The sequence below is a fragment of the Schistocerca gregaria genome, chromosome 1 (genome assembly GCF_023897955.1).
Source record: "Schistocerca gregaria isolate iqSchGreg1 chromosome 1, iqSchGreg1.2, whole genome shotgun sequence".
Lineage (NCBI taxonomy): Eukaryota > Metazoa > Arthropoda > Insecta > Orthoptera > Acrididae > Schistocerca > Schistocerca gregaria.
In genome coordinates, this window is record NC_064920.1 from 956,372,507 (window position 1) to 956,390,545 (window position 18,039).

General features: G+C 44.3%; 1 protein-coding gene across 1 annotated transcript in view; it reads left to right on the forward strand.

Moving 5' to 3' along the window:
• Positions 1-11,771: 11,771 nt before the first annotated feature.
• Positions 11,772-18,039, forward strand: part of LOC126310110 (agrin-like) — a 276,535-nt gene continuing 270,267 nt past the window's right edge. Inside the window, exon 1 of the mRNA XM_049992110.1 lies at positions 11,772-11,941. Within this exon, the coding sequence (XP_049848067.1) occupies positions 11,908-11,941 (34 nt within the window). The 5' untranslated portion in view covers positions 11,772-11,907. The remainder of the gene's footprint in view (positions 11,942-18,039) is intronic.

The following is an 18,039-nucleotide window of genomic DNA, read 5'->3' on the forward strand; positions in this document are numbered from 1 at the left end:
TAGGTGAAGATGTTAGCACATGAAAGCGGCTGAACGCTAGACAGCGTGAATGTGCCTGCGGAAGTGGTGGGTAAAGCTCGGCCCCAGGCGCAGAAATGTGGAACGAGTAGCAGGAAGCGCGAAAACCGGGTTAGGGGTATTTTGATAGCTATCGCTCGTTTAAGAGGAACGGCTTACAGCTGTTTGAAATTCTGCAGTAACTCATAAAACAGCAAAGCTGAGTACACTGGCGATCTGCCAAGATGAGAAACATAGAAGAAGATATCCTGTGTGTAACAAAGCAGCTTAAATCACTTAACAAAGGAAGGCCTCCGGTCTAGATTATATACCAGTCAGGTTCTTCTCAGAGTGCGCTGACAAAATAGCTCCATATTTAGCAATTATGTACAACCACTCGCTCACAGAAAGATCCGCACCTAAAGACAGGAAAATTGCTCAAGTCACACCAATATCCAAAAAGGGAAGTAGGACTAATCCGCTGATTTACAGGCCTATATCACTAACGTCGATTTGCAGTAGGGTTTTAGAACATATATTGCATTCAAACATTATGAAGTACCTCGAAGAAAATGGTTCATTGACACATAGTCAGCACGGTTTCAGAAAATATCGTTCTTGTGAAACACAACTAGCTCTTTATACACATGAAGTAATAAGTGCTATCGATGGAGTATGTCAAATTGATTCCGTATTTTTAGATTTCCAGAAGGCTTTCGACACCGTTCGTCAAAAGCGCCTTCTAACCAAACTGCGTGCCTACGGAGTATCGACTCAGTTGTGCGACTGGATTCGTGATTTCCTATCAGAAAGGTCACAGTTCGTAGTAATAGACGAAAAGTCATCGAGTAAAACAGAAGTAATGTCCGGCGTTCCCCAAGGAAGTGTTATAGGCTCTTTATTGTTCCTGATTATATTAAAGACATAGGAGACAATCTGAGTAGCCGTTTTAGATTGTTTGCAGATGATGCTGTCATTTACTGTCTTGTAAAGTCATCAGATGATTAAAACGACTTGCAAAATGATTTAGGTAAGATATCTGTATGGTGCGAAAAGTGGCAATTGACACTGAATAAATAAAAGTGTGAAGTTCTTCACATGAGTACTAAAAGAAACGAGCTAAATTTTGATAGTCACACAAATCCGAGGGCTGTAAATTCAGCTAAATACTTAGGGATTACAGTTATAAATAACCTAAATTGAAACGATTACATAGATAATAGCAAACAGAGAGAAAGAGAAATCAGGGCTCGCACAGAAAAAATTAAGTGCTCGTTTTTCCCGCGTGCCGTTCGAGAGTGGAACGGTAGAAAGACAGCATGAAGGTGGTTCAGTGAACCCTCTGCCAGGCACTTTATTGTGAATAGCTGAGTAAGCAAACCAAAGACTGCGAATCATTGGCAGAACACTTAGAAGATGCAACAGGTCTACCAAAGAGACTGCTTACACTATTCTGGAGTATTGCTGTGCGGTGTGGGACTGACGGATGACATCGAAAAAGTACAAAGAAGGGCAGCTCGTTTTGTATTATCACGCAAAATGGGATATTGTGTCACAGACGTGATAGGTGAATTGGAGTGGCAATCATTAAAACAAAGGGAACGTCTCATGAAATTTCAGTCACCACTTTTCTCCTCCGATTACGAAAAAATTCTGTTGGCGCTCACCTAAATAGGGAGAAATGATCATCACGATTAAATAAGAGAAATCAGGGCTCGCACAGAAAAAATTAAGTGCTCGTTTTTCCCGCGTGCCGTTCGAGAGTGGAACGGTAGAAAGACAGCATGAAGGTGGTTCAGTGAACCCTCTGCCAGGCACTTTATTGTGAATAGCTGAGTAATCACGTAGATGTAGATGTAGATGCAGATCTCAGATAAATAAGGCATATCAATTGAAACAATAATATTTTCAGTATCTTCAAAGCAATAAAAATTAATATTTTTCAGTCTTAAATATTTTCGCGATGAACCTTTGAGTAAACAACTTTTAAATGCTCCTCCAGTTTTACCAAGCAATGTCTCAGATGACAGCATTGCACTATAGCTATCATCCCTGGAAGTCATATTGTATGTCAAGTAGTATTTTGATCGTGAGGCAGCTGAAAGTCAGCCTGTCACATCTTGGCGAAGAATGGTTCATCTGTGAGGATGGGATTGGGCTCCTCATGTTATAAAATTTTTCACTTGAGTGATTGAGTGGGAAGATGTGTAGTTATTTGTAAATACTGGCTGTGTGTATGGAACGCGTGGCTGAACGTCATGTCATAGGGGTGTATGCATATGTGTGATATATGAGGCCTCTGCTAGACTCATGCATCTGCACAATAGGAAGAACTGAAATTAATTTGTAATTGTAAGTACTGAATTATGTAGGTCTACACTTAACATTAGAAAGCTAAATATTTACAGCGTGCAGTTACTTCTTCGTTGTAATTCTTTAAGGATTTATTATGGTTTATATCTTTTTCATTACGTAATAGTCTTTTAGAACATCATGTTCTCCACGTAACATGACAACTGTGTGCAGTATGAATACCGCACACCTTGTCATACTTGTGTATTTACTTATTGAACATGTTACTAATTCTGCCAGCTGTTTATTTAATTATCTATTACCATTGCTTACACGAAATCACAGGTATTTAAAAAGTGGTCATTCGCGTGTGTTAAGTGACACCACTACTGTAATACTATTGTAAAGTGTTGCAAAAGACGATACTACAAGGGTTGCCCAGAAAGTAATGCCCCGCATTTTTTTTCTCAGCCAAAACCAGTGCCACGAATGCGAAACGTTACGTACGAGTACGTATTATTTGATGACTCCTGAGAGAAAGCGCCAAGTTTCCGTCACTTCCGACTGATAGCGTAGCTGCAGGACAGTTTCAAAACGGCGTCAGCAGGTGACGTACTTTACAAGCAACGTGCCGTCATTGAATTTCTTACTAAAGACAAAGGAACTGTGGGGAATTTTCACAAAAGCTTGTGCAAAGTCTATGGAGCATCTGCAGTCGACAGAAGTACAGTTAGCCGTTCGGTACTGAGGGTGGCGTCATCAGAAGGCGGTTCGGCGAGCTCCATGATTTTCAGCGGTCGGGGAGACCATCCACGGCTGTCATATCTGACATGTTGCAGCGAGCTGATGTTTTCACTCACGGGGACAGAGGCATTGTCAATCAGCAAAGGAAGTGCGGATGCAGTTATCCGCATTGCATGCAAGACGGATCACGCGGTGTCTAACGGTGGTTCACAAGTCCCAGAGAAAAAAAACATTTGTCTTGATCTGTTGTAAGGTTTCCAAGGCGAGGTGGATGCCTTCGTATTCCGGATTGTGACAGGTGGTGAAACCTGGGTTCACCATTTTGAGCCCGAAACAAAACTACCGTCGATGATGGAGTCATTCCCACTCCCCACAGATAAAATATTCAAAGCAACTGCTTCCAAGGCTAACGTCATGATCAGCGTGTTCTGGGACTATGAATGTGTGATTATCACTGACGTGATGCCAAGAGGCGGTCCCATTAATTCAGAAGCATATGTCGACACATTAACAGAACTCAAGAAGCGTTTCCGGCGACTTTGGTGCCACAGCAACCCAGGAGATGTTTGACGGCGTAACGCTCGGGTCCCACACAAGTCTGAGGATTGCTGAACAAATCGCAAAACAGGGTTGGACAAATTTACACCATCCACCCAACAGCCTTGACTAACCCCATCGGACTTCCACTTGGTACCGACAGGGCGTACATGCCCTTGTTTCGCACTGGAGAAAGACCATAGAACGGGATGGAGATTACGTGGATAAAAAGGGAGTGTAGATAAAACAGCATTCTTTCGTGTGTAGAATTCTCATTATGTTCAATAAATAATTGTCAAATAAAAAAAATGGTGCATTACTTTCTGGGCAACCCTCGTATCAAGCAGATCTACATTATTGTTTAAGAAGGATTTAACGACAACCTGTTATCACTTAATGTGAGTGCATCTTCACAAGAATAGTGTGTTCTTTGTTTATGAAAAAACTATTATTTATATCTATTGTAAATGATCTTAGTGTGATCGAATGTTTATCACATTTATTTACTTCATATTGTTGCAATGTATTAGTTTAGTGCGGAAAATCGTCAATTTGAATCCTATCATGTCAGTAGAACATAAGAGCGATGTATTTTTGATGGGGACAACCTTCAGCCAATGGAGGAGCAGATAGTGGCACATCATTGCTATTTAGGGGGAGACAGACGATTTTCGAGTGAAGAGCACAAGTGAGCGATTTTGGACACTTAAATTGAATTTCAATTCCCCCCGAAGGGGGTGGGCTGGCAGCAACTTAGTACGCTGCCCTACAGCCTACAGACTTTTTAAAAACGTAAGAAGAATGGAAACAAGAAAAACGGGCGATAAAACGGTGACTTAAATTGTAAAACGGCGGAAAATTGTGGGAAGTTAAAACATAAACCAAGGGGTTGGCAACTTTAATAAAATACACAGGAATCAGACAAGTAACATTTCTGTTCGCAAGAGATAAAAAAATCACACCCAGTGACACTATGATGGCCGTTCGCAACACTTGGCTCTGAGCACTATGGGACTTAACATCTATGGTCATCAGTCCCCTAGAACTTACAACTACTTAAACCTACTAACTTAACGACAGCACACAACACCCCGTCATCACGAGTCAGAGAAAATCCCTGACCCCGCCGGGAATCGAACCTGGGAACCTGGGCGTGGGAAGCATGAACGCTACCGCACGACCACGAGCTGCGGACGTTCGCAACACTTCCCAAAAGACACACAACACGGAACACTCACTATAAAACACTGCACAAAAATGTTGGCACAAAGATGACACTCCCTAGCCAAGGGCAGATGGAGGGGGGGTGGGGGGAGGGGGACCTGGATGAGGGGGAAGACAAGGAGGGAGGAGAGGAAAAAACGAAAGGGGGGGAACCAAAGGAGGGAGAGGACTCATAAGGGTGGGAGAGGGGCAGGGCAGATGCGAGAGGGAATGGGAAAAGGAAGAGGATGGAAATGCAAAAGGACTCGGGGGAGAGAAGGGGGGCAGAGAGAGGGTAGGTGGGTAAAAAAGAGGATGGAAGTTAGGAGAGGGAGCCCTGGAAAAGGACAGAGGAAAGGAGGGGGAATGAGGATCAGAGTTGATAGGAGGGATAAATGGAGGGAGAGAGGGCATCATCCGGGAGGGTGAGCTGATGGAAGCCACCTTGGGAAAGGAAATGAAGGGTGTAGAGATGGAGGGAAGGGGGGACACAACAGTAAAGACGTGGCAGACACTTTTGTTTTTGATTTTTCTTTCTTAAAGAAGGCACATCTGCCTGTAATATAATGCTTTACCCAGTCACGTATCTGACAGATTCTGTAAAATGGCTGCAAAGAGGTTTTCACGTTTTTTCTTGAAGGCAGATCTGCTGGTGATCTAGTGCGATTTTCGGTCGAGTAGATGATACACTATGCGACCAAAAGCATCCGGACACCTGGCTGAAAATGACTTACAAGTTCATGGCGCCCTCTATCGGTAATGCTGGAATTCAGCATGGTGTTGGCCTACCCTTAGCCTTGATGGAAGCTTCCACTCTCGCAGGCAAACTTTCAATCAGGTGCTGCAAGGATTTTTGGGGAATGGCAGCACATTCTTCACGCAATGCTCCACTGAGGAGAGGTATCGATGTATGTCGGTGAGGTCTGGCACTGTCAGCTTTCCAAAACATTCCAAACGCCTTCTATAGGATTCTGGTCAGGACTCTGCGCAGGTCAGTTCATTACAGGAATGGTGTTGTCATGCAGCCACTCCGCCACAGGCATCTCATTTTGAACTGGTCTCGATCGTGTTGAAAGACTCATGCACGAATTGATCTACAACAGTGTGAAAAACATCAATGTAGGCATGTGCTGTGATAGTGAACCGCAAAACAACATGATAAACACGACCACACAATAACACCACCGCCTCTGAATTTTACTGTTCGCACAAAACACGCTGGCAGATGACGTTCACCGGGCATTCGCCATACCTACACCCTGCCATCAGATCGCCACATTTTGTACCGAGATTCGTCACTCCACATAACGTTTTTCTAGTCCAATGTTTACGCTCCTTACACCAAGCGAGGCGTCGTTTGGCATTTACCAGCGTGATGTGTGTGGCTTATGAGCAGCCTCTCGACCATAAAATCCAAGTTTTCTCACCTACTGCCTAACTTCATGGTACTTGCAGTGGATCCTGGTGCAGTTTGGAATCCCTGTTTGATGGTCTGGATAGATGTCTGCCTATTAAACATTACGACTATCTTTAACTGTCGGCGGTCTCTGTCAGTCAAGAGACGAGGTCGGCCTGTACCCTTTTGTCCTGTACGTCCCACTTCACTATAGCATCTGAAGCAGTGGACCTAGGGATGTTTAGGAGAGTGGAAATCTCGCTTACAGACATATTACGCAGGTGACACCTAATCACCTGACCACGTTCGAAGTCCACCCCAATCGGCCATCTCACGACGTCCAATGACTACTGAGGTCGCTGATATGGAGTACCTGGCCGCAGGTGGCAGCTCAATGCACCTAATATGGAAAAACTTTGTTTTTCTGGATGTTTGGATACTTTTGATCTCATAGTGTACATTCTGGGTGGTGGACGTCCGCTTAGATTAACTTTTTAAGGAGTTTACATTGAAATCTGATGGAAGACAGACCTGTCTGTGCTAATGTGGGTTATTCGATCACAAGGATAACCGATTCTGAGCGGTAACAACCACTGCAATACTTGAACTTTTATAACAAATTAGTTTTCACGAGACTGAATGTGCTCCAGTGCAGGACTCTAGCTTTTTCTGATTGCACTACGGGATTGAGAACAGACAGAGAATGAGTTTCTACTCTTTCTTTCTTTCTTTCGTCTACACCATAGTCCCGCAGCGACAGCAGGGTCGGCGTGGTTACAACGGATATGGCAATGTTAGTGTGAGGAATGACCCAATTCCCTTCCTGCCGCCACCTCATACCCCCCAGGACGCAATCGGTGTACCCCAACTGTGTCGAGTGTAAATCGTGAAATAGTGCGGAAGTGTTTCAAATGTCTGCGACGCGTGTAACTAAGGCGGAACGTGGTGACCAGCCCGGTATTCACCTAGAGAGATGTGGAAAACCGCCAAAAAACCACATGCAGGCTAGCCGGCACACCGGCCCACGTCGTTGAACCTCCGGGCGGATTTGATCTGGGGCAGGCGTACCTACCCGAGTCCCGTAAGCAGCCCTTTAGCGCTCTCGGCTACCCTGGCGGGTCCATTTCTACTCGTTCTCTCACTTGTTATTGTGTAAATTGCCATACTGAACTCTGAATTATTTTGAGTTAGTAATATGTCATGTCCTGTGATCACTTTTTCCGCCCATCTTGTATGACAATTTAACTAGGAGATTCTGTTACTATTCTCATAGGCCTTTCAACTCAACTTCAGAGCATTTATAAAGTTATTTTCTGCCTATATTTTAATTTGATAATGTAGTAACATTTTCCATTTATTTGGTGGGGCATACACACTAGGCCAACTTAGGTCAAAGAAGACCAAGGAAGACCATCGAACGACAGCCAACCACTTTGGTGATCGAAATTCGCTTAGTATGTATGGGCGGCAAATGGGAACGAACGAAGTAGTTGGCCTTGATTGCGGTTCGGTCTGCTGGCGTTAACATGAAAGCGTTGGCGGCTGGGTGGCGTTGGGATCACTTCCCTAGTGTGGACTCCCGGTCGAATGTTCGTTGGTTCAGTAGCGATTTGTTGTTTCTCTAGAACGGATGTGTACTTTTTCCTGGACAGCCACAAGCCACACATGGTACATTCTATTTTAATTTAACAAGAGGATCATAAGAAAGTCTGAATTTACAGTTTAAAGTACAGTTGTTGGCTGTTGAATAAAAGAGGGAAACCAGTCAATAAAACATATAAAACGTACTGAGAACGACTTGTGGCTGTCCTGGAAAACGTAATTTCAACAGTCACTGGCAGGCAATGCGTACTCTCGCCAAGGGTATGTATTTATTGTGTTTAAAAATACTAGAGTACAGAGTGGAATATGGAGAAAGCATTAAACCGGATAGAGTTTTGTCGTGAACGGGAATGTTTATGGACTCCTACAAGCAGCGACTATAAAAGCAAACTGAAAAGATTAGATTCAGCTATTAGAGAGTGACTGCATGATGTGAAAAAGAAAATGTTGTCTTTACTAACATCATTTCGCCGCAAAAGACAAAGAGAGATAAACGAAAGTGGGATTCACCATTAACATTCTGCTGCAGGTACAGCATTCCTAAAAGAGACGTTATCTTTGGAAACTTTCGAGCCTACACAATTCAATAACAATTCGAATTATGCTGCTTTCATTAGGGAAAAAATTATGAAATAACCCGTATTCCAATTCAGTTTTAAGGTCTGACATCAATATTGCCCAACCACACTGCTCCCTACATTTTGAATCAGATGTCGTGCATCTGTGTGGTTTCTTCTTCTTCCCTTTCTGATGACCATATTCTTACCGTAAAATAAATGCTGCACCTGTGATGACTGCTAAATCCTCTTCTTCTCTCATAATATTGTGATTAGACCACTACTTTATATCAATAACAAAACGGGAACAATGTCAGTAAGTTATCAGAGCCAACTGCGATGCGACATGGCCCAATTCTTTGATCCCAAGCCCATCGTTTGATGTGGATCAGAAGCCGAACGCCAATGCATTGGCGACTAAAGTTCGATTGAGTCCAGTATCTGTCGTTCGTTGGCTTTCATCGGCTTAGTGTGTACGCGCCTTGAGATGTACTTTGTTGAATAAATATTATTTAACATAATTGTCTGCCACTGCATCAATTACAGACGTTAGAAAAGAACCCTTTTATTATATATTCATTTATATTTTATCTAATGTCCATCTGTACATTATTAATTGTCAATTCTAGCGAACGCATAGAGTACTCGACTGCAGGATCACAACGACGGGTTATTACTTGCTCCTTGTAGCTTGCAAGATCCCCTCGCTTCTTAACTGATACTGTTGTTACTCAGCTTAGCCGCGAGTCCGTAGAGGATGCTATATGTGACGTACAGTATAACCGGTCAGCATGTCCACTCGTAATTTGCGAGTGTAAGTCGGACCTTCCTTGATCCGCCTTGGTGGGTCGTGCTGTCGGATTGCCTCCTACCTGTGCGCGGTGCAACTCCCGTAAATGTCGTCCCGTGCAGATTCTTCACTGGCGCCTTGGATGTCTCTCTCGGTGGAAGCTAATTATCTGAAACTGCTGTCGATCAACTTTGGGGTATCTATTTACTCGAAATTAACATTCAGAATGCCGTAATATCACTTTTATTCCTATTAGATCAACAATGAAACAAACTACTCGTAACCGAGAGCATGGCTACCATCGAACAAGACAGGAAGAGCTCTTAACGCCGACTGCCGACATTGGAGTGCAGTGCGTATCTCTTACTAGTTTCATCACAGTTCGTCGATTTCCGATCAAGCTCGTACTTACTAAGATATGCATTTATTAATGAACGGGTGTCAATTTTAACGAGGCAAAATTATGATAAACATCCAGAGGCTCCTCCTAGTATTCATGCTGTCATAAATGACTTTAATTGTTAAATATAAATAAACAAAATCGGTGACTTTGGCGCCAAGATGGCGGTACATCCCGTCATGTATATTTCCCAGGCTGACGCTTGTTGCTAGGGTCGCTTCGTCACCTAGCCAGCCAGCTTGGGAAATGCTCTCCCACTCATGGCTGGCTACGGACTACAGCACTACCTAACTATCGTGAATACATCAATAAGAGACAATAATTTATTAAAATCTGGTAAAAATGTCTTCCTCACGTAAGAGGCACCTTACAAGCTGCTGGGCATGAAAGAAGACGCGTGCGGTTCGACCCTACAACATTCTGGAGGTAATCTTTTCAAACATAGCTCTATATTGCCCAATTACCTAAGGTGTGAGCAACATCAGATAGAGTTGCAAATGGTTTGCTCGTATAGCGCTGGTTGCACAGCCGCTACTCAACAGAAAATGTCTATCTAACGTCGCAGCATTACCTGCACAGGATCAGACTCCGTTCCGGCACTCACTTCCAATCTGTCAGGAAATTTCATTTCAAGTCCTCCTAGATACACTACTAGCCATTAAAACTGCTACACCACGAAGATGATGTGCTACAGACGCAAAATGTAGCCGACAGGAAGAAGATGCTGTGATATGCAACTGATTAGCTTATTCACACAAGGATGGCGCCGGTGGCGATATCTACAACGTGCTGACATGAGGAAAGTTTTCAACCGATTTCTCATACACAAACAGCAGTTGACCGGCGTTGCCGGTGAAACGTTGTTGTGATGCCTCGTGTAAGGAGGAGAAATGCGTACCATCACGTTTCCGACTTTGATAAAGGTCGGATTGTAGCCTATCGCGATTGCGGTTTATCATATCGCGACTTTGCTGCTTGCTTTGGTCGAGATCCAATGACTGTTAGCAGCATATGGAATCGGTTTGTTCAGGAGGGTAATACGGAACGCCGTGCTGGATCCCAACGGCCTCGTATAACTAGCGGTCGAGATGACTGGCATCTTATCCGCATGGCTGTAACGGATCGTCTCGATCACTGAGTCAACAGATGGGGACGTTTGCAAGACAACAACCATCTGCACGGACAGTTCGATGACGTCTGCAGCAGCGTGGACTATCAGCTCGGAGACCATGGCGGCGGTTACCCTTGACGCTGCATCACGGACAGCAGCGCCTGCGATGGTATACTCAACGACGAACCTGGGTGCACGAATGGCTAAACGTAATTTTTTCGGATGAATCCAGGTTCCGTTTACAGCATCATGATGGTCGCATCAGCGTTTGGCGACATCGCGGTGAATGCACATTGGAAACGTGTATTCGTCATCGCCATACTGGCGTATCACCCGGCGTGATGGTAAGGGGTGCCATTGGTTATACGTCTCGGTCACCTCTTGCTCGCATTGACGACTCTTTGAACAGTGGACGCTACATTTCAGATGTGTTACGAGCCGAAGCTGTGCCCTTCATTCGATCCCAGCTAAACCCTCCATTTCAGCAGGATAGTGCACGACCGCATGTTGCAGGTCCTGTACGGGCCTTTCTGGATACAGAAAATGTTCGACTGCTGCCCTGGCCAGCACATTCTCCAGATCTCTCCCCAATTGAAACCGTCTGGTCAATGGTGGCCGAGTAGCTGGTTCGTCACAATACGCCAGTCACTACTCATGATCAACTGTGGTATCGTGCTGAAGCTGCATGGTCAGCTGTACTTGTACACGCCATCCAAGCTCCGTTTGACTCAATGCCCAGGCGTATCAAGGCCGTTATTACGGCCAGAGGTGATTGTTCTGGGTACTGATTTCTCAGGATCTATGCACCCAAATTGCGTGAAAATGTAATGACATGTCAGTTCTAGTATAATATATTTGTCCAATGAATGTTCTTCTTGGTGCAGCAATTCTAATGGCCAGTAGTGTAGAATCCAACTCATTTTCCGCGTTGTCGTCTCGTACACTGCGTGAAATATTCTCGCTCAGTGCTTTCAGCGAGGCGTTTAGTGGTGCTGGACAGTGGCTAGACGGACGGCGGTCTGCCCTGGCGCAGTGTCCTGCCCGCTGCCAGACGTCTCTCATTACGGCGAGTAACGTACGGGAAGAGTGGGAGAGGTGCCGGCGGGGCGTTAAGCTGGCTGCGCGGCGGCGCGGCGTGACCCAGATGCGCGCGCTTCCTGTGTATGCAGCTCATAACGCGCGCCGGCCGGGTTATTACCTGCCGGACCGGCGCGGCTGCAGCCACTGCGCAGCGGCGGAGACCGAGCCACGCCACGGACTTCCACGCCGCGCCACGCCATGCCACGCCGCCTGCTGCTCGTCGTGCTCGCAGGTCTGTGCCGCGGCACGCTACAGATACACCTGTCCCTTTTGCGTCGCGTCCCCAAATCCTCTCATTCATCACGCGTTAATCCCACTCGTCTCGTGCCACGTCGCATTTAACGGATCACCTCACCGCGAACCACTTGTCATCACCATGTGTATGTGGTGGTTTCCGTGACGATGGGCAAGCTTTGAGGGATTATGGAGACACACAAATGAATCAGTCTGTCGTAAAGAACCCTGGGTCCGGACAAGACCGAGTCAAAAATCACGAAGCCAGACAGGTTGTAGAGTAAGTTTCCCAACGAAAAACGAGAACCTCAGAATCGTTGTGTGTACTACGTAACAAAGTGATTTGCTTACGACACTACAGTGCACTGGGAAGCGACGTCTTTGAGCGACTGTAGGAGGTTCCCTCGTCAGACGAAAAAGTTTGGGAATGGATTATTAAAAATAATAGACAAGTTAAGATGGTGGTTTTTATACATCATGTGCGTTGACAACACACAGAACTTATATAAAACGATGTGAAACTGTCAGAAAAGTAAATACATTATACACAACTGCAACCAGTCACTTTTTTTGAATAATAACGCTTTATTCCATGAACCGGTTTTCGAACCTTTTCAGGTTCATCTTCAGATGGTTTCGGGAGGATCCGAGAAGTTACATCATTACTGGTAGTAGCATAATGCTGGGTGCTGGTTTGTGACAGGATAGGCGGCTTTTTTCGGATCTGTCTGCCTCCATTTTGATGTCCAGAACACTTTCACACAAACTATATTAGTGTGACTTAGAGTCACGCCTTGGGCATGGATGTGGATCTGCAATGCTCCTTTACAGTATATGTCCTGTTTGTTCATCGGCGCAGAATTTATTATGTTCTCTGGAACTTCATGTGAGATACATTAAGGTGACAAAAGTCTTAGGATAGCGACATTCACATATAAAGATGGCGGTAGTAATGCGGACACAAGGTATAAAGGTGCAGGGCATTGGCGGAGCTGTCATTTGTATTCAGGTGGTTCATGTGAAAAGGTTCCCTAAGAGTTTATAGCTGCACAACAGAAATTAACAGACTTTGAATACGGAATAATAGTTGGGGCTAGACACATGGGACATTCCATTTCGAAAATAGTTAGGGAATTGAATATTCCGAGATCCATAGTGTCAAAAGTGCCGAGAATACCATATTTCAGGCATTACCTCTCACCACGGACAACATAGTGGCCGACGGCCTTCATTGAACTACCGAGAGCAGTGGCGTTTGTGCAGAGTTGTCAGTGCTACCACAAAATCAAAATTGCGTGAAATAACCGCAGAAATCAATGTGGGACGAACGTCGAACGTATCCGTTAGGACAGTGCTTCGAAATTCGGCATCAGTGGGATATGGCAGCAGATGATCGACGTGAATGCCTTTACTGACAGCACGAAATCGTTTGCATCGCCTCTCCTGGATCTTGTAACTATATCGGCTGAACTGTAGACGACTGGAAAGCCGCAGTCTGGTCACATGATTCCCGATTCCTGTTGGTAAGAGTAGACGATAGGTTTCGAGTGTGGCACATAATAGTGTGGGCTGTGTTTACACGGAATGGACAGGGTTCTCTGTTCAAACGGAACCTGCCATTGACAATAAATGTTTATGTTCGACTACTAGGAGACCATTTACAGAAGTCATGACCTCATAATCTCAAACAATGATGTCATGTCACAGGGTCACAGTTGTTCGCCACTGTATTAAAGAACATTCTGGACAGTTAGAGCGAATGATTTGGCCACCCAGAATACCCAACAGGAATACCATCGAACATATTTTAGACACAATCGAGAGGTCAACAACATCTTGCAACGCAACGCCTTCAAAATTATGGACGGCTGTAGAGGCAGCATGGGTCAATGTTTCTGCACGGGACTTCCAAAGACTTGCTGAGTCCACGTCACGCCGAGTTCCTGCATTACGCCGCGCTAAATGAGGTCCGACAAGATATTGGGAGGTAGCCCATTACTTTTGTCACGTCAGCGTAGAGTAAAAATGAAAAATAAGCCATAATATGTTTTAAAAGGCAACGAAAGGCCAAAATAACTATAAAAATAGTAAGCCGTATACTATTCAGACGCCGGCCGCGGTGGTCTAGCGGTTCTAGGCGCTCAGTCCGGAACCACGCGACTGCTACGGTCGCAGGTTCAAATCCTTCCTCGGGCATGGATGTGTGTGATGTCCTTAGGTTGGTTAGGTTTAAGTAGTTCTAAGTTCTAGGGGACTAATGACCACAGATGTTAAGTCCCATAGAGCTCAGAGCCATTTGAACCATTTTGAACTATTCAGACGAATGAAGGGGGTGAAGAAAAATTAGTCTCTCCCAGAGAACATCACCCTAATACCGTATATAACCGCCAGTAACCATAAGTCTTATAGTTTGTGCCACATCTAGCTGAAGCACATGCTTAGACCCTTTAGAGCTACAAAATTTAGGAGGTGTTGTACTTTACGTTTCACTCGCTGCTCGAAAGTGACCCAGACCTTTCCTGTGGGGTTGAGACCAGGTTATTTACTGGGCCAATCGAGTGTTCCTGAAACCAGGAACATGCGCGCATATCTGAGAACGCGACTGTTGTAATCCTGAAAGATGGAAGTATCCACAGGATACTCGTTCTAAAGATATAGAAGAAAGGGCAGCATGTGGTCACCGAATACTGTATCTAACGTTGTGGTTCATGTTCACGGTCACCTGAATGAATGATCTCTCATCATGATATAAAACACCATCAAAACATTATAGAACCATCTCTAGCCTGATATACATCCTCTGTACACTGCTGGATAAACCACTCATTGGGACGTTGGTACGCTGGACGCCTTGCATTATTTGAAAAGAGGCAAAATCGCGAACTCTTGGACCGTGCTACGTTCCTCCAGTCAGTTACTGTGCAATTTTTGTGTTGTTTGGCCAGCTGAAGATTTTCAGCTTCAAATGCTACTGCGAACAACAGCCTTTTGAGCGATACTTGACCCCAAAAATCCCCTGCATGCTGTCTTCTACACAATATTTGCTCGGCAGTTGGTCGAGATGGAGCTGAATTCGCTGACAACGATTGTGGTGTGGCACTCGTATCCGGTTACTGTCGCTTATGTTCTTTTTACGATTACTGTTTTTATGGCGTGTGGCATGGCTGTGAGTGGTACACGATTCATTGTGGAAGCGTTGGGCAGTCTGTACTGATACACTGACAAATCTTAAATTTACAGTGTGGTCATGGGCACTTTCACAATCGATGTCTCCTTTTTGGCACTGTCATGTCTCCACGCCGACTACTCTTACGGTGCTCATTCCATGCAAGGGACTGGCAAATACACACTACTAAACTGCCTTAATTTACGTCAGCGATGGAGTGGCTCTACGTAATCTACAGCGTTCCAAATCGACCAGCGTGCTCTTTTAAGAGGTTGCCAAATATTTTGTTGGTTGAGATTACGTAACGTGATCACGTCTAATAGGAGGAGCGTTCAATAAGTATAGAAACACATTGTTTTTCTTGGCCCGTTCCTGTTCAAAATATGCGGAATTTGTTGTGGAACATCGTGGAATATTCCCACTTCAGCTCCTATAGTTTCATGAAGTTTAGATCGGTGGTGGCACTATACGTACCCTTTCAATATGGCGTCTGTAACGGAGATGCCTTTCAATCAGAGAGCTGTCTTTTGTTAGAAAACCAGAGCATCACAGATATTCATAGGCGCTTGCAGAATGCCTACGGAGCCCTGGCAGTGAACAAAAGCTTGGTGAGTCGTTGGAAGAGGCGCCTGTCATCATCATAGCAGTAAGGTTCCCATACCAGTCCGATCTCCCGCGTGCCACCCCCGTACTCAGCTGTGACTCCTGAAATGCTCGAACGTGAGGACACTCTCGTTCGAGGTGATCGACGGATCAGAATCAAACACCTCGCTGCACAACTGGACGTCCCCGTTGGTGGCGCTGCCACAGTCTTTTACCAGTGGGCTACTCAAAGGTGTGTCTACCCGCTGGGATCCTCACCGCCTAACAAAAGATTACTTGCTCGTTACGGGGCTGATCGTAAGCACGTCGATGACGGGGAGGTTACAGATGCAGCATGAATTTGGCTCCAACGTCGACCAGTAAAGTGGTACCATACTGACATGGACGCCCTCCCAGTAAGGTGGCGTAAGACTGTTGCACTGAGCGAAGACTATGTTGAAAAATAGGGTTTTGTTGCCAAAGGACCAAAAGAGTGAAGAATAATGTAATGTATTGGACTCTGAATAAAACTAATCTGCTTTCAGAAAAAATGTGATGCATTACTTATTGAACGCCCTTCATAGTGTATCGGAATGACAAGTATGCTGAACAGGTAGCATGGGACCTTTTGATTAATAACAGTCGCCTTCTTTTAGCGAAAAGATTAACTGGAAACCACCAGTAACGTTACGTCCTATTCGAATTATTTCGTCAAAAATCACTGTCTCATTAAAAAAAATAGGGTTTAGTTAAAACCATAACGCAGAACAGTCGCACTATCAATTAAGGTATTTCGATTACTTGAAACGTTTAGAAAACTTAGGAACATCTACGTTATGTAGGTCACAGTGTTTTTAGAGGGGAAGAAGACGAATGTTAATTCAATGTAATATAGTGGGTCACATGGACTTCTATTTCGAATTCAGTATCAATTGGTGGGTCACATGGACTTCTATTACGAACATTACGATTCGTTTCACAGATCGTAAAGAAGAAGAATGTGAAAGTGTGTGTCCGTATCGTGTAGATAGTAGTGATGACTCCTTGACTGTTATCTACATTTATAGGAATGACAGCAAAGGAGAAATGGAACCCGATGCCAACGTACAGCCCATTGCTTTCCAGTAGCATCAAGGTATCAACGAGCTCGCCGTCCCAAACTGCGTAACGTGCACTCACTTTAGGAGATGCTGCGAGATTTAAACGACTGCTGCACGTCTGTTAATAAAATCCTGTTCGATATCAGACAGTGTCATTCTGATGAAGACCGCTGAACAGATGTCGACATGTCGGTTTCGTCTTATTGTTGCTTTTAATATACCAAATGTTACTACTTAAACCCAACAATATTTTTCGAGTATTTGTAGGGGCACCAACCAATTAATGGTCTCCGGTATGGTGGTGAGATTACTGCTTAAAGACAGGCACTAGTAACTTTTAACAATCGAGATCTCGAAGACATGGGACTAGCAGCTCATAAACCGGCTCCAAAGCTCCTGCCAAACCCCATACACAAGCTTTTTGTTCTTAGAACGGAAACACGCCTTGCTGCTGTTTTTTTACGACATCCAGCGAACTAGCACACGGATTTAATGTTTTCTCTCCCAAAAAATATATGACAGTTTTCTAAACTATCGTTCACTGACAAAATATGAACTTTAAGACCTTCTTATGGGATCTGAAACACAATAAGGAATTGTTCATAAGCAGAGTTGAGCTTTTGGGGGTACAGTGGCAAACAATAGCGATCTTCATACTGCGGGAAACACAACTGAACAGCTGATGTTTGCAATAATTAAAAATAGCAGAGAACATGGCATATTCTCAAAGTCTGCTTACAGATGGTGGTGCTACGTAAGGAGGGGGTGTTTCAATATCCATCTGAAACATCAGTTCCTAATTTTTAGAATAAATAATTTCAGGTAAGCTGCAAATAGTTTAATTCGTATTTTTTTAAAACACAAAACTATTCAGTCACACGTATGCACAAAGCAAGTACAAAGTCCAATTTAGTGACACACATCAAGAACATCGAAGCTAAAATATGGATAAAACAAGAAATCAAGAACAAACTACGTGACAACGAAGAATTGAGCGAAATACTGTATGTAGCTCACTTACGCCTAGTAATCGTTTAATTTACAGGTGAAGAAATAAGTCTGCTTAACAAAGGTCTATTGTACAACATGGACCTAAACCTTCATAACACATCCATTAAACACGTAATAGCTACAACGAAAGATGACATCGATATGGCAAAATATCCTAGAAGAAAATATAATGAACTGGCAGTAAAAGTTGCAAAAGTAAAGAAAAACAATACTAATTAAACTATTTGCAGTTTACCT